Raw genomic sequence first — 25660 nt, 5'->3', positions numbered from 1 at the left:
ACAATTGAAGGACGGAATGCAGGACAATGCAAACATTCACCCCCAGTCCCAAGGATCTGGGTTTAATCCATCATTCTTTTGCTCACCAGACCACCCCAGTTTGGACCCACCCATATGCAAATCAGTCTTGACCCCGTTCCTTGTCGGAACAGTCCAGCCCGATCTGCCAGCCAGGTCCTCCCTGGACCGGAAATAAGCATCCTGGGATCGGTTTCAGGGCATCAGCCTTCATCAGCCAGGCTAGCTTGAATCCACTGGTGTACTGAGCACGGGACCCACCTCTGGGCATACCCTTCCCATTTAGGGCGACATCTGCAAAAGAAACAATTGATGGACGGAATGCTGGACAATGCAAACATTCATCCCCTTTCACAAGTGACATGGTGGCATGGTGAGCAAAAAAACGATGGAGTTTGGGCCCAGATCTCTGTACTGGGATGAATGTATGACATTGTTCCTCATTCTGTCCATCAATCACCTAGCGACGTGCAGGGGTACTGCTGATGAAAATTTCTCCGGATCCAGTCTGACTCCTGGGGGTAATTCTCAGGTGAGGAGTCCATAACTAATATAAGTCTCTTACAGATATATTGTTACCGAAGGTAAGTGACTTGTTCTTCTACACGTATCGCAAAGTAAACCAGAATATGTGTATCTGTCGATAATAAGCAACTTAGTCTTACATCCTTAGTTGGAAAAAAGTACTTTTGGATTTTAACTGATTTGTTAATATGGAAATTTTTGTTTAATTTTCATCCGCGTTGAATATCCTTAAAGTTATAAGATTCTTCCCCTTTTCCCAGAACAAACTCCTGCTAAATGTTTGGTTAATTATCATTTCTGAAAGACACTTAATACCAAATTGTTTCAGGGTGCAAAATCTGATAGAGAAACTTTTCTTTGAAAAAGAATATCCATACTGTTACTTTGCTTACTTTGTTACAATTTTCTGACCGTCATCTCTTGCATTACAAGCTAGCCTGTTGGCTCTCTAAAGTGTATGTACTGTTGTGGCAAAAGAAAGTCACCCTAAAGTTGCACCAATCTAAGAAATGTGCTTACTACATCTTTCTATGTAGGCCTCATCTTTAACAAAAATATGGTGGTGGTCTCTCTTAATGAAATGTTTCTGGCTATTGCTAGTGTTTTCTGAAGCGTACTAAGTGTACTTTCTTTTGATTGCAGGCGTTCTCAGAAGCAATTAAGAAATGGCAGGAAATGTCTCCGGAATCGAGTGGAAAGCGGAAAAGGAGGAAAGAAATGAACCAGTATACATACATAGATTTCATATTTGAACAAGGTGAATATATTGCTGCCTTATCGCTTCAGACCTCCACACATATTTTGTAAATGTATCCAGTTGTGTGTAATCTGGACTTATCTGTGGGTGTGCGTACATGGCAGACCATCATCGCAGTCAGTCTTTGCGTAAGTTGAAGAAGCAGCATAAGAAATCCAGTGGGAATCTGCCCTTTCCGCCACTCTGACTCCAGAGAGGGCACAAGGGCATCCACATTCCACTCGGTCTTGCTCCTAATCTCTATTGCAGTTTATCCTGAACTATTCCCAATCCACCCTAGTCTGTCTGCGACGTCACAGCAATTAGAGGAATTTAGGGGGACATGCTGAGCATTACTGGTTCCCTCTTGCCCATTTCCTGGCGTGAGGGATTCTCAGGGTCTCCAGTCAGATTTCTACCGGCGGGTAACCTCTGGGCTGTTTGTGTCTTTAAAATACGCTTCTGGTTCAGCACTGGTTCTGGTGCCAACTTTGATTTCAGAGCCACCCACTGCATTGGTTCCCTTTGCAAGAACTACAAGATGCAGCAGTCTGAATACTTCTCTAGCTACTCACCTTGTTTCTCCTCCCGGCACTGGCACTAAAGAAAGCCCTACTTCTATGAATGTGAAGACTAATGTTCTAACAGAGGTCAGGCGCCGACAGAACCTTTATTACCATTTAATGGGGCCCTCACTGATGCCCTCTTGGCTATTGGGGCGAAACTATGTTCGAGACAACCAGTTAACAGGCAAGTCGCTCTGCACCATTGACCAGCACCAGGAGACTGGCTTTTAAAGACTTGCTCATCCCAAGCAGTCGTAGACCACTTTGTGACGCCGGCAAACCTCCTAATCAATCAATCAGCATATATAAAGTGTGGCTAATCACCCAATCGGGTATCCAGGCACTTGCAGGTCCCTGAGGCTTATTTTAACAGTGAGATCTTGAAGGCCATTCTGTTGCATAGGGAGACTGTTCCTAATCTTTGCTACGACGTGGGAGAAGGAGCGTCCTCCACTTCTGATTTGGTAGATGCGGGGAGTATGGGCAATTGAAAGGGAAGCGGAGCGTAGTCTTCTCGATGATTGATGGAAGTTCAGGCGATGGTTAATGTACACAGGTCCTTTGTTGTGTAGAGCTTTGTGTGGGTGGATCAGCAGCTTGAATTGGCATCTATTCGGTTAAGGGAGCCAATGGAGTTGCCTCTGGTGGGGTGTGAAGTGGGGTCGTCGACGAAGCCTGAGAAGGAGTCTGACTGCAGCATTCGGTATGATCTGAAGTCTCTGTAGGTGGTGTGTGGCGATTCCTACATAGATGGCATTGCCGTAGTCCATTCGGCAGGTGACGAGGGCCTATGTCACGGTGCGTCTCATGTGTATGGGTTTAGCCACTTGAAGATCTTACGTAGCATAGGCAGAGTGGATAGCAGGTGGAGGAGACAGCGGTGATCTGTGATTTCATATTGTTCTTGTTGTTCGTGATTATTCTGAGGTTTCTGGCATGTTCAGAGGGAGTGGATGTGGGTCCTAGGTCTGATGGCCTCCAGGATTCTCTCCATGTGTTGCTGCTGTTGCCGAAGATGAGTACTTCCGTCTTGTCTGTGTACAGCAGAAGGTAGTTCTTCATCCAGTCAATGACGTTTGTCATGCATCTGTGGAAGTTGATTCTGATGGTGGTGGAGTCGTCTGTGGGTGAGTTGGGTGTCATCTGCATAGGAAATTATGTTGAGACCCTGGGATATGACGATGTTGGCCAGCGGGGTCATATATGCGTTGAAGAGCGTGGGGCTAAGAGATGAGCCCTGGGGAACACTGCGGGTGATCACCTTGGGTTCAGAGGTGAAAGGTGGGTCCTCTGTGTTGTTCCGGTGAGGAAGGAGGTGATCCATCTGAGTGCTTCCCCTTGGATGTCGATATGGTGGAGTCTTTCGATTAGTGGGATATGGTGTCGAAGTCTTCCGAGAGGTCGAGGAGGATCAAAGCTGCTGTTTCTCCTTGGCCAAGAAGGGTTCGGATGATGTCGGTGGCTGCGATCAGGGCTGTTTTGGTGCTGTGGATTGCTGCTGAAGCCGGATTGGTAGGAGTTGAGTAGCTGGTTCTGCTCCAGGTGTGTCATGAGCTGATTGTTAATGATCTTTTCAAGTTCCTTCACTGGGAATGGGAGCAAGGAGCTTGGACAGTAGTTATTGAGTTTGATGGGGTCGGCGGAGGGTTTTCTGAGTGGTGGTCTGACTTTGGCATTTTTACCGGCATCAGGGAATGTTGCAGCGGTTAAATAGGTGTTGAGTATGGTGGAGAGTTCCTGGCTGATTTTGTGGTTTCAGAGGTTGAAGATGTGGTGCGGGCATGGGTTTGTGGGAGCTCCAGAGTGGATGGATTTCATGGTGGAGGTGGTATCCTGGTTGGAGAGGTGTCATTTACTGTGGTGGCGTATCTGTCGAGGAAGTTCATAGGTGTGGGTTGGGTTTAAAGTTTCTGTATATGGATGCGATCTTGTTGTGACAGAAGAAGTGGGCGAGGTTGTTGCACAGCTCCTAAAGGTGTGATGATGGGAGCCGGGTTCGAGAATTCTTTAACAATGTTCAAAAGTTCCTTGGTGCTGGTTTCGATGCGTGCAGCAAGGGCGGTCTTCTTTGTTGCTCTCAGCAGGCGGTGTTTGAGGTTGAAGGAGGCCTTGAAGGCTGCCCTGTCAGAGGTGTTCTTGCTGATGCACCATCTCCTCACCAACTGTTTTGCTGTCCTGTTTCACTGTTCTGAGTTCTTGGGTGTACCAGCTGGTCTTTATTGGAGGATTTTCTATGGATGTTGCTTTTGAGGGGGACCATGCTGTCTGCACATTTGGTGATCCAGGCTTTGAAAAAAGCCTGATTGGGATTGGTGGCGGTAGCAGGGTTAGATTTTTTTAGGGCGTTTTCACAGCTGGTCTCTGGGATTTAGTTTAACCTCCAGTGGGGGTGTTTGTAATTTTGGGGTGGCGGTGTGGGGGCTGGAGATGCCAAAGTGGACAATGGAGTGATCGGTCCATGTGAGGTCTGTGACATGGCTTTATTTGACTCTGTTACTGGAGGTGAAAATTGGGACCAGCTTGTGCCCTCAGGTGTGTAGGGTCGTGGATGATTTGGGTCATTTCTAGGCTGCTCATACTGTCAGAGGTATGCAGTGTTTTTGTCATTTGGGGTCATCAATGTGGAAATTTAGGTTGCCGAAGATGTTGTCCTTGAAGTCTAAGGCTAGGGGTGCAATGAAGTTTGCAATGATGTTGTCGAACCTGGAACATAGGCTTGGGGTCGGTATGCGAGGGTGGCTCTGATGGTTGCCTTGCCATCTTGGTGGAGCTTGAAGTTAAGATGTTCCATGGGGATGGTGGTGTTGGTGGTACACTGCATGGTCTCTTTGTGGATGATGGCTGTTCCTCCTCCCGGCTTGTTGGTGCAGTCCTGGTGAGTCATTTTATATCTATAGGTTAACACTGTGGCAATGTTTGGGCGGATGTGGGGTTGAGCCAGGTCTCAGGGAGGAAGACTGTCTGGTGCGAGGGTGGCAATGAAGTCCCATAATTCAGTGGAATGCTTGCGTAGTGAGTATTGAGAAAGGTGCATGTGAGTTGGTGTTTTTGTTCAGGTTGTGTATTTGGGGTGAGGCTGGTCGCTGGCCAGTTGTGTGTGTGCAGTAGCAGGTAAAGTGGCAGTGAGAGCAGGTGAAAGGTCCTACCAAGGAATGTTGGTCGGCACAGTGGCAGTGTTTGTTGCGGTATCCGGGTCCGATGGTGTAGAGTTCGGTGATGGTGTATCTTCGGGGATGGGAGAGCCAGGGGTTGTGGCGCTGGGCATGGTCCAGACCTTTGTCGCGCCAGTGGCGTGGGCTCGGCAGCCTGCATTAAGTCGGTCCTGGGGTGTGTGGGGCTTCTGTTGGCAGGAAGAACAGTGAGTGGGAGAACCCTGTCGGGGAAATCCCCAGTGGGAAAACCCAGGCAGCTGCAGTGTCACTGGATCAGTCTGGAACAAGCAAGAACTGGATGCCACAGGCAAGTGGCAAGTTGGGTGTCCACATGCCTACATCTAACATTGTTGGGTACACTATCAACATGCCAAAGCCACACCTAACTCTGCTTATGCTCCCATTCATCGGAGCCATCCTGCTATTCTGGATATGGTACAGCTTTGTGCTTTTCCACCTGAGTGGAGAGTCCAGGACAATGATCCCCAAGTTTCACCCTCTGTCCTGAATCTCAGTCCGCATGTTTCTCCTGCTGTTCGGTTGTTTGCATCCTTTTTGTGAAACATGCCAGATAGCACATGTGGGCTTTGCAGTGGGACCTAAACGCCCAATGGGCAATCACCAGGCGAATCTGTAGAATTGCATTATCCTGGTTTCACAGTAGACTTCCGAAACCCATTTCTTTACCATTCCCAGGTTTGACAGTGGTTACGGTTGGATTACTACTGGGTTGCGGATGAAACGTAGGAGAGGTGGAAATCCGAGGTTTCTGGTCTTCCATGGAAGCTAGCGTCCACATCACTTTTTGGGAGTTTATGAGTGTTTTTACTAACAGAGAAAGGCTAGTGCGGTCATTCATGGACAATACCACTGGCAGTTGGTACTACAACAAGTGGGTCAGGATAGGGTCCTCATTCATGTTCCAGAATGCTCTATGCCCCTGAAAGTAGCTTAACTCCAGGGAATTTCTCTGGTGGTGAACCCTTTGGCGAGATCTCCAAGCAAGTTAGACTAACTCAGCTGCCAAAGCTTAGCAGATTGCAAATGGCAGTTGCAGCCAGAGGTGATGTGGGGCGTCTTCCATCAATGGGGTGAACCAATGCTCAATGTTTTGCCATCACCAGAAACACGCAATGCCGGCACTTGTGCGCGTTCGATTTTCCAAGAAGGCTCTCTTCGAGATGCATTCTGCCTAGAGTGGAGCTCGCCCCTCCTGTGTGCCTTTGATGCTGCTTTCTCTCCTGCACAGAGTCCCCAAAAAGATTCAGAAGGACCTGCCCCAAGTAATCCTAGTTGCACTGGATTGGGCCAGGACAGTGTTGTACCCAGGACTCCTGGGCAAGAGAATCTATCGTCCAGTTAAGCAGGCGCATCAGGAATATCTTCTGTCGTAGCAGTAGGGCAGGTAGCTGCATCCAAGCCTGCGCTATCTACATCTCTGTGCTTTAAGATCGAGCGTGGCAGTTGATCTTCCTTCAGATTTCATTGATGTCCTCTTGTTGGCGAGGTGTACTTCAAAAAAATCAGTGCACACTTGGCAAACCAGGGGATAGTTTTTTAACCTGGTGCTCCATCTACCAAATTGATCCACTGCAAGCCAAGTTGTCTAAGGGTTTGTTGCTTGTACTGACCCTGGTAAGGACTTGCTTTTGGCACTTTTAAAGAATGTTTTTCTGCGATTTCAGTTTTTATTTTTGCAGTTGCTTTATTAGCCTTGATTTAAATCCCCTGTTGTGATGAGATTTTTGAATGTTTTGCAGCATTTATTTCAGCCAAAGCCTTTTGTGATGCCACAATGGGTCTTACATTTAGTTCTCAGTTTTTGTTGTGCACTCCTTTTGAGGCACTGCTCAGATGTCCATTAAGACTTTTGATATTGGAAATGGTCTTTTTGACCACCATAATATTGACTTAGCGTGTAAGCGAGATGCAGGCTCTTTCTGTCCACCCACCTTATACAACATTCTTCAAAGTTACGTTGGTGTTGAAGACCAGAGTTTCCTTTCTGCCGAAAGTGGTCACACCATTTCATGTTAGGCAGGCTAACACCATTCATATGTTCTTTGCTCCACCGCATCCCACTAAGTACAAAGATAGACTCCATCATTTAGACACTAAGAGAGCACTAAGCTTTTATATTGTTGTACCAAAGAACATTGGGTGGATGATCAGATGTTTGTGGAGTTCACCTGGGGTGAGGAAGGGCAAGGCAGTACAAAACAGATCATCTCCAGATGGATTTTTTCCTCCATTAACATCTTCTGTGCACTAAGAGCAGCCTCCATAAGATTTACAGGTGTATTCCACTAGAGCCAAACCTGCTGCCACTGCTCTGGCATGCAGAGTGCCTGTCCTGGATATTTGTCCGATATCTACATGGGTGTCAGTGCATACATTCCCAGAGAACTACTGCCTCAACATTCTGCTCCATTGAAAGGGGCATTTTGTCCACACGTTCCTAAAGGACTTTTTGGTCTGAGCTAGTTCACACACCCAGAACAAGGTACTGATATTGTATCTATTCAGAAGGCGAGGAATCCTGTTAGAAGTATCCATCAAAAAAACAATGTTCGATGCATATGAGCTGTAGATCTTATACTTGGGCATGGATCGCCATCTGGTGTTGGGCTTGGATGTTTGCACAATCCTTACCACTCAACGGTATTGTTTTGGATCGCAGTTTCTCTTTCGACGCACATCGTAAAAAATCCAACGACTTTGATCATCGCTTCGACGCGGGCCGTGAGGCCTAATCGTGCTGACCACGCCAGCAGTCCATGGAATGGACTCCATTTAAAAAATGCCCCGGGTGTGGTGCGAAGTTCCCACACACAGACTTGCACAAGGTCTGTAACCTCTGCCTCTCCCTGGAGCACGAAGAAACCAGCTGCGAGGCCTGTCGATCATTCAGATCGAAGAAAACAATTTGTTACCATAGGGCTAGACTGCACGAGATGAGATGCGGCACTAGTCCGGTGCCAGATATCTTAGGAGACAAATAGGAATTCATACCCGGCGCTGAAGAAGGACGACACATTTCCGTGTCTGAAGCTGACGACTCAGACATGGAAGAGAACTCGAACATCACTCCAGGTCAACAAACTGTGAGTAACGAGCCCCAACAGCCCACAAAAACACCAAAGATTCCAGTTACACTTTCGCCTTCAAGCTCAGGTCGACACCATGATACTATTTCAGATGCCCCGTCTTCGAGCCCGGCAATGAAACATAAGACAAGTCCTCCGGCTCGGGATCGAGCCAACCCCGTGCAGGTGTCGGCCCCACATCTTCGGCAACAAAGCACAAGGCTAAGTGGTGCTCCACTGTCGGCACCGAAGACCTCTTCGGCACCGAAAGATTCACATAAACTAAAGACTTCGGAGCAGATTCCACCGAAAGCTTTGGAACCAACACCGGCTAAACCGAAAGCATTGGAGCCGAAACCAGTTGAAGAGTTTCAAAGCCAAAAGAAAAACCTTCGGATCCGGAAAAGGGGAAAACCAAGCCCTCTGAGCCGAAACAACCCGCACCTAAGGGCACCGAGCCGTTTAACACGGAAGCCCTCCTAAACATCCATCCCAAGAATTTCCTTCACAAGACTCTTTGGATCTGAAGCAAAAACAGCTGCATATTGACCCAGACACTGGGAAACTTCGAGCAACACTTCCCAAAAAATGAAAAACTGGACCACCCTGAAGACTTACCACATACCTCTTAAGAAAAAAGACATGGGTACTAACCCCTCTCCCCCTTACATACCTCCCTCTCCTCCACCTTTTAACCCACATCTGCTAATTTCACCAGAAAATTCTCCACCACCACGTTTTTCACCTGGGCCACAGGATGATAGTGATAATAATGGAGATAGAGATGAAGACGGAGATGGGGATGGGGATGATAATCAGGACAGTATTCCACAGGACCCAGACCCCTGGGATGATTATGATAAAGACCCGGATCATACTAATGAACCCGATCTATATCTCTATAGAGCTGCTCAATACTGCTTGCATTTTACTCCTGAGGCTTGAGCCGGGAGGTCCTTTTTAATATTTTTCCCTGTATTTACTTTTTAACTTGTGCTGCTGTTTCCCTTGTGTCCTTTCCCTCCCCCCTTACAATTAAATTGTTCGCGCGCTGAGTACCAGAGCGCCAGACTTAGCTAAGGTGATTGTTGAATTTGAACTGTTACCTTACTCCAAAAGGCAGATTAAGTGTCTTGCCCTGTGGGTGTGGCCGAATCACGGGCCGGCATCTGAGGGTATCAACATAGTCATCTAAGAAAGGATAGCGGCCATCTTAGTGAGGGCTCGCTCTGCACGGCGCTCGGCGCTCGTCAGTCAGCATAAAACCAGAGAAACCACGTGTGCTCCCCTCTGCTTGCATTTTACTCCTGAGGCTTGAGCCGGGAAGTCCTTTTTAATATTTTTCCCTGTATTTACTTTTTAACTTGTGCTGCTGTTTCCCTTGTGTCCTTTCCCTCCCCCCTTACAATTAAATTGTTCGCGCGCTGAGTACCAGAGCGCCAGACTTAGCTAAGGTGATTGTTGAATTTGAACTGTTACCTTACTCCAAAAGGCAGATTACGTGTCTTGCCCTGTGGGTGTGGCCGAATCACGGGCCGGCATCTGAGGGTATCAACATAGTCATCTAAGAAAGGATAGCGGCCATCTTAGTGAGGGCTCGCTCTGCACGGCGCTCGGCGCTCGTCAGTCAGCATAAAACCAGAGAAACCACGTGTACTCCCCTCTGCTTGCATTTTACTCCTGAGGCTTGAGCCGGGAGGTCCTTTTTTAGGTCGAGCTGGCGTTGGAGCGCGAAGCGCTCCCGCCAGCGAGACTATAGTCCCCTTCCTCCCTGTCAAGGGAGTAACAGCTGTGAACGAGCCCGATACAGACCTGGGCACGAGCCGACCCAGGTCTGTGAACGCGCTTCAAGGTTGAGCAGCTTGTGCACGTTTGTTGGACGTCAGGCGCTGCAAGCCCGCCAGACCAATTATCCCAGCATGAAACTCTACTTCCTGAGGCCCACAAGACCAATTATCCCAGCAGGAGTCTCCACTTCCTCAGGCGCTGCAACAATTATCACAGCATGAGACCCACTTATCACAGCATGTCAACAGGCGCCCCAGGCTGCTGGAGCACTCAACTATAATTAATGTGCAGTTGAGTGCTCCAGCAGCGTGGGGCGGCTCTCTGCATGCTGTGATAATTATATCTTTGGGGCCTCATGCTGTGATAATTAGGGCGGCATGCTCTATTTGCAGCACTGAACATTTTCAAAGAAGGCCAAGCAGTTACATTCATTGGAGACACTCACCCTCACGCCCTCACCCCATCACCCCTCACACACCTCCTCACCCTCACACACACCCTCACATACCCCCTCACATACCCTTACCAGCACAGCAAAACAAAACACAACACAACACAGCACAGCAAAACACAGCACAACACAGCACAGCAAAACACAGCACAGCACAGCAAAACACAGCACAGCACAGCAAAACACAGCACAGCACAACACAGCAAAATAGCACAACACAGCAAAGCACAGCACAGCAAAACACAGCAAAGCACAGCACAGCACAGCACAGCAAAACACAGCACAGCAAAACACAGCACAGCAAAACACAGCACAGCAAAACACAATACAGCACAGCACAGCAAAACACAACACAGCACAGCAAAACACAGCACAGCACAGCACAGCACAACACAGCACAGCACAACACAACACAGCACAACACAACACAGCACAGCACAGGACAGCACAGCACAGCACAACACAACACAGCACAGGACAGCACAGCACAACACAACACAACACAGCACAACACAGCACAACACAACACAGCACAGGACAGCACAGCACAGCAAAACACAGCAAAACACAGCACAGCAAAGCACAGCAAAACACAGCACAGCACAGCAAAACACAGCACAGCACAACACAGCACAGCACAACACAGCACAGCACAGCACAGCAAAACACAGCACAACACAGCACAGCAAAACACAGCACAGCAAAACACAGCACAGCAAAACAGCACAGCACCGCACAACACAGCACAGCAAAGCACAGGACAGCACAGCACAGCAAAACACAGCAAAACACAGCACAGCAAAACACAACACAGCACAGCACAGCGAAACACAGCACAGCAAAACACAGCACAGCAAAACACAGCACAGCAAAACACAGCACAGCACAGCACAACACAGCACAGCACAGCAAAACACAGCAAAACACAACACAGCACAGCACAGCAAAACACAGCACAGCACAACACAGCACAGCAAAACACAGCACAACACAACAAAACGCAGCACAGGACAGCACAGCACAGCACAGCAAAACACAGCAAAACACAGCAAAGCACAGCACAGCAAAGCACAGCACAGCACAACACAGCACAACACAGCACAGCACAGCACAACACAGCACAGCACAACACAGCACAGCACAACACAGCACAACACAACACAACACAGCACAGCAAAACACAGCACAGCACAGCAAAACACAGCACAGCACAACACAACACAGCACAGCACAGCAAAACACAGCACAGCATAGCAAAACACAGCACAGCAAAACACAGCACAGCACAGCAAAACACAGCACAGCAAAACACAGCACAGCAAAACACAGCACAGCAAAACACAGCACAGCAAAACACAGCACAACACAGCACAGCACAGCAAAACACAGCACAGCACAGCAAAACACAGCACAGCAAAACACAGCACAGCAAAACACAACACAGCACAGCACAGAAAAACACAGCACAGCACAGCACAGCAAAACACAGCACAGCAAAACACAGCACAACACAGCACAACACAGCACAGCACAACACAGCACAGCAAAACACAGCACAGCAAAACACAGCCCAGCAAAACACAGCACAGCAAAACACAGCACAGCACAACACAGCACAGCACAGCAAAACACAGCACAGCACAACACAGCACAGCAAAACACAGCACAGCAAAACACAGCCCAGCAAAACACAGCACAGCAAAACACAGCACAGCACAACACAGCACAGCAAAACACAGCACAGCACAGCAAAACACAGCACAGCAAAACACAGCACAGCAAAACACAGCACAACACAGCACAGCAAAACACATCACAGCACAGCAAAACACAACACAACACAGCACAGCAAAGCACAGCACAACACAACACAGCACAGCACAGCAAAACACAGCAAAGCACAGCACAACACAGCACAGCACAACACAGCACAGCAAAACACAGCACAGCAAAACACAGCCCAGCAAAACACAGCCCAGCAAAACACAGCACAGCACAACACAGCACAGCACAGCAAAACACAGCACAGCACAACACAGCACAGCAAAACACAGCACAGCAAAACACAGCCCAGCAAAACACAGCACAGCAAAACACAGCACAGCACAACACAGCACAGCACAGCAAAACACAGCACAGCACAGCAAAACACAGCACAGCAAAACACAGCACAGCAAAACACAGCACAACACAGCACAGCAAAACACATCACAGCACAGCAAAACACATCACAGCACAGCAAAACACAACACAACACAGCACAGCAAAACACAGCACAGCAAAACACAACACAACACAGCACAGCACAGCAAAACACAGCACAGCAAAGCACAGCACAGCAAAACACAGCACAACAAAACACAGCACAGCAAAACACAGCACAGCACAGCAAAACACAGCACAGCAAAACACAGCACAGCACAGCAAAACACAGCAAAGCACAGCACAGCACAGCAAAACAAAGCACAGCACAGCAAAACACAGCACAGCAAAACACAGCACAGCAAAACACAGCACAGCACAGCAAAACACAGCACAGCAAAACACAGCACAGCAAAACACAATACAGCACAGCACAGCACAGCAAAACACAACACAACACAGCACAGCAAAACACAGCACAGCAAAACACAGCACAGCACAGCACAGCACAACACAGCACAGCACAACACAACACAACACAGGACAGCACAGCACAGGACAGCACAGCACAGCACAGCACAACACAACACAACACAACACAGCACAGGACAGCACAGCACAGCAAAACACAGCAAAACACAGCACAGCAAAGCACAGCAAAACACAGCACAGCACAGCAAAACACAGCACAGCACAACACAGCACAGCACAACACAGCACAGCACAGCAAAACACAGCACAACACAGCACAGCACAACACAGCACAGCAAAACACAGCACAGCAAAACAGCACAGCACCGCACAACACAGCACAGCAAAGCACAGGACAGCACAGCACAGCAAAACACAGCAAAACACAGCACAGCAAAACACAACACAGCACAGCACAGCGAAACACAGCACAGCAAAACACAGCACAGCAAAACACAGCACAGCACAGCACAACACAGCAAAACACAGCAAAACACAACACAGCACAGCACAGCAAAACACAGCACAGCACAGCACAGCAAAACACAGCACAACACAACAAAACACAGCACAGGACAGCACAGCACAGCACAGCACAGCAAAACACAGCAAAACACAGCAAAGCACAGCACAGCAAAGCACAGCACAGCACAACACAGCACAGCACAGCACAGCACAACACAGCACAGCACAACACAGCACAGCACAACACAGCACAGCACAACACAACACAACACAGCACAGCAAAACACAGCACAGCACAGCAAAACACAGCACAGCACAACACAGCAAAACACAGCACAGCACAGCAAAACACAGCACAGCATAGCAAAACACAGCACAGCAAAACACAGCACAGCATAGCAAAACACAGCACAGCACAGCAAAACACAGCACAGCAAAACACAGCACAGCAAAACACAGCACAGCAAAACACAGCACAACACAGCACAGCACAGCAAAACACAGCACAGCAAAACACAGCACAGCAAAACACAGCACAGCAAAACACAGCACAGCAAAACACAACACAGCACCGCACAGAAAAACACAGCACAGCAAAACACAGCACAGCAAAACACAGCACAGCAAAGCACAGCACAGCACAACACAGCACAGCAAAACACAGCACAGCAAAACACAGCACAGCAAAACACAGCACAGCAAAACACAGCACAGCAAAACACAGCAAAACACAGCACAGCAAAACACAGCACAGCAAAACACAGCACAGCACAGCACAGCAAAACACAGCACAGCAAAACACAGCACAGCAAAACACAGCACAACACAGCACAGCAAAACACAGCACAGCAAAACACAACACAGCACAGCACAGCAAAACACAGCACAGCAAAGCACAGCACAGCAAAACACAGCACAACAAAACACAGCACAGCAAAACACAACACAACACAGCACAGCAAAACACAGCACAGCAAAACACAACACAGCACAGCACAGCAAAACACAGCACAGCAAAGCACAGCACAGCAAAACACAGCACAACAAAACACAGCACAGCAAAACACAGCACAGCAAAACACAGCACAGCAAAACACAGCACAGCACAGCAAAACACAGCAAAGCACAGCACAGCACAGCACAGCAAAACAAAGCACAGCACAGCAAAACACAGCACAGCAAAACACAGCACAGCAAAACACAGCACAGCACAGCAAAACACAGCACAGCAAAACACAGCACAGCAAAACACAGCACAGCAAAGCACAGCACAACCAAGCACAGCCAAGCACAGCACAACCAAGCACAGCACAAGCACAGCACAACCAAGCACAGCACAACCAAGCACAGCATAACCAAGCACAGCATAACCAAGCACAGCATAACCAAGCACAGCATAACCAAGCACAGCATAACCAAGCACAGCATAACCAAGCACAGCATAACCAAGCACAACAAAACATAGCATAACAAAAAATAGCATAACAAAAAAATAGCATAACAAAACACAACAAAACATAGCATAGCATAGCATAACAAAACATAGCATAGCATAACAAAACATAGCATAGCATAACAAAACACAACATAGCATAGCATAACAAAACACAACATAGCATAGCATAACAAAACACAACATAGCATAGCATAACAAAACACAACATAGCATAGCATAACAAAACACAACATAGCATAGCATAACAAAACACAACATAGCATAGGATAGCAAAACTAAACAGAGCATAGCATAACAAAACAAAGCATAGGATAGCAAAACAAAACATGGCATAACAAAACATGGCATAACAAAACATGGCATAACAAAACATATAATGGCATAGCAAAACATATAATAGCATAGCAAAACATAGCATATCAAACACAACAAAACATAGCATAGCAAAACAAAGCATAGCATAACAAAGCATAACAAAGCATAGCATAGCATAACAAAACATAGCATAACAAACCATAGCATAGCGTAGCATAACAAAACACAACATAGCATAGGATAGCAAAACTAAACAGAGCATAGCATAACAAAACAAAGCATAGGATAGCAAAACAAAACATAGCCTAACAAAACATGGCATAACAAAACATGGCATAACAAAACATGGCATAACAAAACATGGCATAACAAAACATGGCATAGCAAAACATGGCATAGCAAAACATATAATAGCATAGCAAAACATATAATAGCATAGCAAAACATAGCATATCAAACACAACAAAACATAGCATAGCAAAACAAAGCATAGCATAGCATAACAAAGCATAACAAAGCATAGCATAGCATAACAAAACATAGTATAGCATAACAAAACATAGCATAACAAACCATAGCATAGCGTAGCATAACAAAACACAACATAGCATAGGATAGCAAAACTAAACAGAGCATAGCATAACAAAACAAAGCATAGGATAGCAAAACAAAACATAGCCTAACAAAACATGGCATAACAAAACATGGCATAACAAAACATGGCATAACAAAACATGGCATAACAAAACATGGCATAACAAAACATAGCATAGCAAAACATATAATAGCATAGCAAAACATAGCATATCAAACACAACAAAACATAGCATAGCAAAACAAAGCATAGCATAACAAAGCATAGCATAACAAAGCATAGCATAACAAAACATAGCATAACAAAACATAGCATAACAAAACATAGCATAACAAAACATAGCATAGCATAGCACAACACAACACAACACAACACAACACAGCACAGCATAGCATAGCATAACAAAGCATAGCATAACAAACACAACAAAGCATTGCATAGCATAACAAAACAAAGCATAGGATAGCAAAAAAACATAGCATAGCATAACAAAACAAAGCATAGAATAGCAAAACAATACATTGCATAGCATAACAAAACATAGCATAACATAACAAAACAGCATAGCATAACAAAACAAAGCATAGAATAGCAAAACAATACATTGCATAGCATAACAAAACATAGCATAACATAACAAAGCATAGCATAACAAAACAAAACATATCATAGCCTAGCAAAACATAACATACCAAACACAACAAAACATAGCATAACATAACATAGAAAAACAAAGCATAACACACACAACCACACACACACAACCACACACACACAACCACGCACACATAACCACAACCACACACACAACCACAACCACACACAACCACACACACAACTATCTATCTATCTATCGCCCTCACTCTCTGTCTATCGATCTATCGCCCTCACTCTATCTGTCTATCTATCGCCCTCACTCTATCTATCGCCCTCACTCTATCTAATCGCCCTCACTCTATCTATCGCCCTCACTCTATCTATCGCCCTCACTCTATCTATCGCCCTCACTCTATCTATCTATCGCCCTAACTCTATCTATCTATCTATCGCCCTCACTCTATCTATCTATCAATCTATCTATCTATCACTCTATCTATCTATCTATCGCCCTCACTCTATCTATCGCCCTCACTCTATCTATTGCCCTCACTCTATCTATCTTTCTATCGATCTATCGCCCTCATTCTATCTATTTATTTAGATACTGATCGCCATCACTCTATCTATCTGTCTAGCTATCTATCGCCCTCACTCCTATCTATCTATCTATCTATCTATCTCGCTCACTCAATCTCTCTATCGCCCTCTATCTATCGCCCTCCCTCTATCTATCTATCGCCCTCACTCTATCTATCTATCCCACTCACTCTATCTATCGCATCACCACAGCATCACTCAGCACCACCACCGCATCACTAAGGGGCACAACAACATCACTATGCGCTACCACAGGATCATTGAATGCTACAGCATCACTAGTCGCCACCACAACATCTCTCAGCCCCACCACAGCATCAATCTGTGCAACCATTTACCAACAACTGGGTCAAATATGATCTCTCAATGTTTCAAGCTTTATTACAAATGTCACAAAAAGAGGTTAGTATTTCACTTCTGTTCTTGGATTTTCGTCACAATAAAATACACTGAACATATTCTTCACAAAAGTTATTTACAAAAGTTTAAGCTATTGCCATTATAAATTACAATAACTTTTATTTAAGTATTAATTATTAAAAAAATTAAAAGCCATTGTTATTTGTAATATCAATACATCTAAGTCACGTGAATACAACACATATTGCATTACAAATGCTATAGGTGTCACAAGTTATAACTATTGGCATTGTAAATGACAAAGCTATTATTTTTGCTATTTTCAAAACCAACACATATATAAAAAATGTGTCATTTACAATACCAATAGCTCAAACTTTCCTAATGCGAGACCTTATGCATTGCAAATGCTTGTAATATTTTTCCCTGTATTTACTTTTTAACTTGTGCTACTGTTTCCCTTGTGTCCTTTCCCTCCCCCCTTACAATTAAATTGTTCGCGCGCTGAGTACCAGAGCGCCAGACTTAGCTAAGGTGATTGTTGAATTTGAACTGTTACCTTACTCCAAAAGGCAGATTACGTGTCTTGCCCTGTGGGTGTGGCCGAATCACGGGCCGGCATCTGAGGGTATCAACATAGTCATCTAAGAAAGGATAGCGGCCATCTTAGTGAGGGCTCGCTCTGCACGGCGCTCGGCGCTCGTCAGTCAGCATAAAACCATACGTCAATGGCGCCGCGCAGCGGACGCGCATTGCGGGCACACCGATCGCGCGCCGGAGTCAAGCCAGAGTCCTGCCCGTCTGCGCCCGTCCGCGAACGAGCGGGACGCGGGGCAGGACTCCAGGACTCCTTAGAACCTATAACTGACACAGCCCTGGCAGTGGATAATCACATGATTTACTACTCCAAACCGGCCCTCCTCAAACTCGGTAAGAAGCCCAATTATTCCTGCCTCCATACCATAGAACCTGAAGGAATACCCAGGTCCTGCTCCATATGTAATACGATATTCCCTTCCCCCAATGTAACTCCAGAACCGACAGCTACACGGAAGATGACATTGCTAAACTGCAGGTCAATGGTAAAGCATAAAATGGAAATTCACGACTTGCTGAAAAATAACGCTCTTGATGCAATGTTTCTTACGGAAACATGGTTGGATGAATCCTCGCTCCCCGACATCATAGAAGCCATACCCGATGACTATACTCTTCTTAGAATAGACAGGCAGAAACAACAGCGAGGTGGTGGACTTGCACTCATTTTTCAAAAAGACTTAGAATGTACTTTTACTAACCTGGCCATCACTAATAGTGAATGTGGCATTTTTTCTATTAAACTGGATTCCACCACCACTATCACAGGCTTACTCATCTACCGACCACCTGGTCCTACTGGACCTTTTTGTAAACATCTGATAGAAGTTGCCACCCAGCTAGCAATACGACATAAAAATCTTATGATTTTGGGAGATTTAAATCTTCATTTTGAAGACCACAACGCTAAAGAAGCATGTTTATTAAAAACCGCGCTTAACTCATTAGGCTTAAGACTTATGTCCCCCAACCCCACCCACCAACATGTACACCTTCTTGACCCGATTTTTGTAAATTGGGAGGGAATTGATTCCCCTCTTCCCCCGACCCCATTATTGTGGTCCGACCATTTCATGGTTACTTGTGAGATTTTAACCAATCAAAAAAAAAGCCCACTTATTAAAGCCCACTCGCTAAAGCCCCGCAACTGGAAAAAGTTTACCCCGGCACTGTTTAAAAGCTTTCTAGATGAACAACCTCCTATTGTAGGGCACTCATTACAAGAGGTATGGAATAATTACGAGCAATGGTTAGAAAATGCACTAGATAAAATAGCCCCCTGGACTACTAAACCCCCCATCAGGCGCTCTAAATCAGAGCCTTGGTTTACGGAGAAACTCCGACTTGCGAAAGCCCAATGTAAATCAATTGAGCGTAATTGGAGAAAGAGCTATGCACTGGACCTTAAGTTGAAGTACAGAACCGAACTAAAAAGATATCAAAAAATGGTTCGAGAAGAAAAAAGCATCTTCTTCAATACTAGAATTGAGGAAGCTGCCCACCCTACTAAGGAATTATTCCGCATTTATAAAGAACTGACTAATTCTGCCCGTTTAGAGACTCTGGATACTTATTCCACAGAAATATGCGAACAAATCGCTGACTTTTTTGTGGAAAAAGTGGAGAAAATCCATGATACCTTCCCTAAAATCTCTGACGCAGTAGATAATGTAGACATAAAAACTCCCATCACTCAAAACCCGATATTGTCCATGTTTACCACGCCAGACAAAAAGGATCTACTTAATATTACTAAAAGTATACATTCAGGACCCCCTAGGGATGTATGCCCATATGATAAAAGTAAGGACATTATGGACAACACACTTATTGATCATATTAGCCATATGATCTCTCTTTCCTGCCAGGAATGTTTCGTTCCAGAAGCTTGGAAATTAGCGCAAGTGATACCGCTAAAAAAAAAACCTAACATCCCTATTTCACAGCTCAATAACCTAAGACCCATTTCACTTCTACCATACTGCGCTAAAATCATAGAAAAAGTAGTAAACAAACAACTCATGGATTTTGTAGAAAAAGAGAACTTACTCCATCCCTCTCAATCAGGATTCAGGCCAGGATACTCCACTGAGTCTGCAGTTCTGTACTCCACGGAATGTATTCGAATGATGGTGGATGAGGGCGAGACTGCAGCATTGGTCATGCTGGACCTGGGTGCAGCATTCGATACTGTGCTGCACTCAAAGCTGCTATCACGTCTCTCGAACTTAGGAGTAAAAGGCCCAGCACTCGCCTGGCTCAGCTCTTTCCTTACCAAGAGATCATTCCAACTACACTGCCCACCCTTCAGATCATCACCTCGCAGCGTCAGCCATGGGGTTCCACAGGGCTCAAGTTTGAGCCCTACCCTATTCAACATCTATATGGAACCCCTGGCTGACATAGTAAGGAATTTTGGGGTGGGCATTGTTAGCTATGCTGATGATACTCAACTCATGTTTAAAATCACACCGGACTGTAAGGAATATGCCACCAACTTCTCAAATTGTATGACGGCAGTAGCTACCTGGATGGACGATAACTGTCTACGCCTCAATGGAGAGAAGACTGAGGTATTGGTGGTGGGAAAGGAAACCTCTGTTTGGTCTGATGCATGGTGGCCCTGTGAATTGGGAAAACTTCCCAGCCCTGCAAAAGTGGTAAAAAACTTGGGAGTCATGTTAGATTCTGACCTATCGGGCAAATCCCAAGTGAATAAAACTACAGGAAAGTGCACTGGCATACTCAAAATACTTCGAAAAATCATTGATTTGATTCCTATAGGAGCTAGAAAAACAATAGTCCATGCCTTAATAACGCCACATTTGGACTATGGAAACGCCCTCTTAATAGGCCTCAATAACAAAGGCCTACACCAGCTCCAATGTATTCAAAATGCGGCTGCACGACTGGTGTTAGGTCTCTCGAGAAAAACCTCCATTAAATCTGCCCTAATCAAACTTCATTGGCTTCCCATCAAGGAGAGAATCATATTCAAAAGTCTCTGCTATGCCCACAGGATAGCCCATAACAAAGGCCCCATATACCTGAGAAGTCTCCTGGCTATACATCGACCGATTAGAGCCCTAAGATCATCAGGAACAATGCAATTTAAAATTCCCCGCATTAAAAGAGCTAAAATGGGAGGTAAATCCTTCCGTTCCCTAGCTGCTAAACACTGGAACGATCTCCCCCTTCAATTGCGGATGGAACCGTCCGAAATGATATTTAGGGCAAAACTCAAAACTCTCCTATTTCCTAAATAAATAGCTGATTTGACCCCCTCTCTGGCATCTTCCTCGTTGGTTGATTTATAAGCAGTTAGCGCGGGGACACACAGTTTGTGCAGCCAGGTGCTTTATAAGTGTTTTATTATTATTATTATTATTATTATTATGGGGTGGTATTACCTTCTGACCTCTTAGAAGAGGATTTCTTAGTGGAAACTTTCGCTCCCTCACAAAAAAACACAAACACACTGCCCATGCTCAAAGAAATGTTAAAACACGCCAATGAGGTATTCAAAGACCCTGTTAGAGCTAGAATGCTGACGCGAAAAATAGACAAAAAATATAAAGCAGCTCCTACAGTCTCAATTTACATCAGGGGTCAGGAACCTTTAGATTCGCTTGTTGTTTCAAATGCATGGAAAAGGGAAAATTCTCAGACAACAGGTGACGCCCCTTCACCTGACAAGGAACCAAAACTTATAGATGCATCAGGCAAGAGAATCGCATCTCAAACTGCCAACCATTTGCACATTGCCAATGCACAAGATCTTTTGGTGCGGTATGATAGAGCTCACTATGACGAGCTAGAAAAACTGATGCATCACTTACCAGACGAATACAAGGATAAAGCGCACAACCTCATTCAAGAGGGTGAACTTATCACAAACGCTTCCATCAAATGTGCCCTCGACGCAGCTGACACAGCCTCGTGTGCCATTAACACCAGCGTTTTGCTACATTGACACGCTTGGCTTTGAATCTCAGGAGTCAACAAGAAGTACAGCCAGTAGTTCTTAATCAGCCATTTGATCAACAACACCTTTTTGGCCCCACAGTCGATTCTTCATTGGAGAAAATGAAGAGACACTGAGACCGCTAGAGCCATGGGGGCATTACAACTAACCTCTAATAGAGGTTCTTTTTGTCGCTCCTTTTATAGGGGTGGCTCAAAGACGGCTGCATCAGAAAATACCTCATCGTATAAAAGCCCCAATCAATCCTCCTCATCCAGAGGATATTTTCGGGGAGGATACAGAGGGAATAACAATAGAGGAAGGGGCAGGGGAAACTCCACCCGCACTTCCCCTACCACCAAGAGTGGCTTTCCTCCACTACCCCGCCCCCCCCATCATCATTCCACTCCTGTCGGGGGACGTCTATCACAGTTCCTACCTGTCTGGAATTCAATCATAACAGACAAGTGGGTAAGACAAATTATCCAGTGTGGTTCCGGCCTGGAACTCACTTCTACCCCCCCAAACATTCCTCCCATACATCATCCAATGTTCACAGAACATCTTAAACTTCTCAAACAAGAGGTTCTCTCTCTATTACAAAACAAGCATTTACAATGCAATAGGTTTTTCATTTATGCAAGTTAGAGCTATTGGAATTGTAAATGACAATGCCTTTTATTTATGTTTTGGTTTTTAAAACATAAATAAAAGACATTGTTATTTACAATGCCAATAGCTTAAACTATTGCAAATGGGAGAACTATTGCATTGAAAATGCTGGTTTAATTATGCGAATAGTGAATAATATTGTTCACTGTTAGGTATTCTAGCTAATATACTCCATTTTATATAACACTATCTGGAAGCTAAGGTAAGTAACACCAGTGGCGCTAGCCAAACTGTGTGAACCATGTATGTCGGCGGGGATGGAGAGTGGGTCTAAGCAAGAAGGCCTGCAGGTGGGGACAACTCAGTTATTGGTACTCCAAGTTTTTCTTTTTTTTTTCTTTTTTTTGGATTATAAACTTTTATTAACATTCAAGCATTCATACACAGCAGTGCGCCTACAACCATACAAGGCCGGCAGCGATGCACATGTATTAGTGCAATCAGAGGCATTGAACTACCATACTCAGGGAGCGTAGTGAGGGTCAATCAACAGCAAAACACAAGAGAAGTAATACATTCATCTCAGATCATTGCCTTATGGGAGCAATTGAGGAAGATATACAGTCAAGAAAGCGTGATATGACATAACAGAATCGGGAGATCACAGCCGTAGTCTGGAATGCAGGGGGATAGAGGCATTACACATTAGTTAAACAACAACGCAGTTCCATCAGGGACTTTGATGCAGGTAGGTAGCATGGTAGAATAGCCAGGGAGGTCAAGTCAATGCAGTGGTGTTAGACAGTGCCTGTAAAAACATCGATGCAAGGCATGCAGCCAAAATTTCAAAGGTAGTTCATCAGTCAAGCAATACATAGACTCTGGAGGGGAGGCTCCATACCGGATACATCTCTAACACTGCAACAATCCTCCAATAGACCCTTCCTAGCACAGGCCAGAAAGTGTGAAATGAGACCAAGCCATTCAAATAATCTGTGTGTGTGTTGTGTCAGTATTGTCAGCGTCTTCCTCCCCTTGCGATGTTTCAGCGAGAAGGTAGGCCTGCAGGGGACCCCAGATGTCCGCCGGTCTCGAGCGTAAAGGTACCAGCTCTGAAAACACACTGTACTGCTCCTGACAGTATAACATATCGTGCAACCAGACCTTAAACTTAGGAGCGCGGCCTCGGCCCCATCTACATGCTAAGTGTCTCCGTGCCAACAGTAGTGCTACATTAGTGAACTTCCTAACTGTCCGTGCTATCTGCGCAGTATAGCCTAGAAGGAACAACATCGGTTCTGGGGTCAGCGCAGCACCTATCATGTGGGACAGGCCCTCACAGACCCGTGCCCAGTATTCCTGTACTTGCGGGCAGGTCCATGATAAATGGAAGAAGTCCGCTCCCTCCCGACTGCATCGCTCACACCTGTCCGATTCGGCGAGCCCGAACCGAAATGTTCGAGGCATGTGGGCTGCTAAATTCATATCTTAGCATTAGATCGCCGCCTAGTGTTGGGTCCGGATGATCGCACATTGTTGTCCTGGAAGAGTCTTCGAAGTATCCTGAGATAGGTGGCTCCTCCCCTGGACTACAGTGCGCATTGGCATCGGCTCCATCCCCAGATTGTTTTTTTCCGCCATTGGGTTCGGATGCGGTCTCGACGTCTCTCTGTCGGAACCGAGAAAAACTAACTTTTTACGGCCAAAAGGCCTTGTATTCTTTGCGTCGGTATTGTTTGCGCACGGTCTTGAGTTCTTCCGTCTCTTGGAGTCGGAATCAACGGAGTGCTTGCACTCTTCGGACATCGAGGCCTTCTCATCGCGACACGACGCAACTTTCCAGCATGGAGCGGAGTCCGTTCAAGTACTGTCCGCTCTGTGGGTCCAAATACCCACATATCGACGTGCACCCGGTCTGTAACAAATGCCTTTCACCAGACCATAACGAAGACAACTGCAGGGCCTGCGCAAAATTCAGGTCAAAGAAGACACTCAAGCTTCGGCGCGCGGTGCGCCTTGAGGCCAGACAAGCGGCCCCGGCTCCAGAAAACATCTTCGGCGACCGAGAAGAGGAGGACCAGAGCCATCATCTTCAAATCTCCCCGCCCGAGACGGAGGTCGAGGCAGATCCGGAAGACGACGACGGAGTCGTGGATCAAGGCCTTGAATACGTCGACGAGGTAGGGGACGTCGAAGAGATTTATGGGGCCGCGGAAGATAGCTCAGGGGACGAGCTATGCCCCAAAGGTTACGAAGATCAAGATCGGGTCACGGGATCGCCTGTTGGCCTTACCCAAGACCCCGTACCGCAAGCCTCGGCCCCGCCTTCAGGCCCGGCCACGGACATACTTGCTGCGCAGCCCGTATCGAAACCGAAACTGAAACCTTCGGTATCGACTACACCTAAAATGGCCGACCCGAAAACGAAACCGAAAGTTATCGATTCGAACGACCCTAAGATGGCGGCCGTACCACCAAAAAAGACGACACCCGCTGCTGCATCGACTCCGTCGACCTCCGGTCCACAAAAGTCGAAGAAATCTGTTGATTCCACAGGGTCGAAGTCGGCGCCTGAGGAGGGATGCTCTAAGAAGGGTGGTCGGCACGGGTCCACCGATGCGACGCCGTCAAAGCCCGCTAAAGCCGGCGACACGGCTCCGGTTCCGACTGGGATTCCGACAAAATCACACGGATCGAAGGCTGGCACATCTGCGCATCGGTCCAAGGACTCTGGGTCGGCGGCTGCGGCATCGTCGTCCAAGACTCAGAAGGGCCAACAGGACGTCGGATCCGAGGGCAAGGTAAAGACCTCCTCGTCGGCGCCAAGGGCCGCTGTAAGTGACGCGTCCCTCGTCGCCGCTTCACTACAGAGGATCAGGGAGAGGGCCTCTGCTACGCCGGCTCCGATGCCATCGCCGCAGAAGCCGATGGACATTCCGGTGAAGCCTGCGGGTAAACTTCTCTTCCTTCTGCCGCCGAAAGAGACGCCGAAGGCCTTCTCAACAAAATCGACGCCAAAGAAGTCGGATTCTTCGACGGCGGGGGCACTTTCAAGTCGGGTACTCGACTCTGAAGAGGATGCGGAGCGTTTTATCGACGCAGACACGGGCAAATTGACCCTTTATAAGAGGAGGATCACTTCACAGCCGGTGGACTCCTATGTC

General features: G+C 46.4%; 1 protein-coding gene across 4 annotated transcripts in view; it reads left to right on the top strand.

Annotated features, from left to right (window-relative positions):
• Positions 1–25660, top strand: part of RNF216 (ring finger protein 216) — an 853926-nt gene that overhangs the window by 267480 nt on the left and 560786 nt on the right. For all 4 annotated transcript variants that reach the window (XM_078665045.1, XM_078665046.1, XM_078665043.1 and 1 more), the window contains one exon: positions 1186–1300. In XM_078665045.1, the coding sequence (XP_078521171.1) occupies positions 1186–1300 (115 nt within the window). The remainder of the gene's footprint in view (positions 1–1185; positions 1301–25660) is intronic.

The sequence above is a fragment of the Lissotriton helveticus genome, chromosome 10, assembly GCF_964261635.1.
Source record: "Lissotriton helveticus chromosome 10, aLisHel1.1, whole genome shotgun sequence".
NCBI lineage: Eukaryota > Metazoa > Chordata > Amphibia > Caudata > Salamandridae > Lissotriton > Lissotriton helveticus.
Note: the sequence above shows the minus strand (reverse complement) of the source record. Positions and strands in the feature narration are given on the sequence as shown.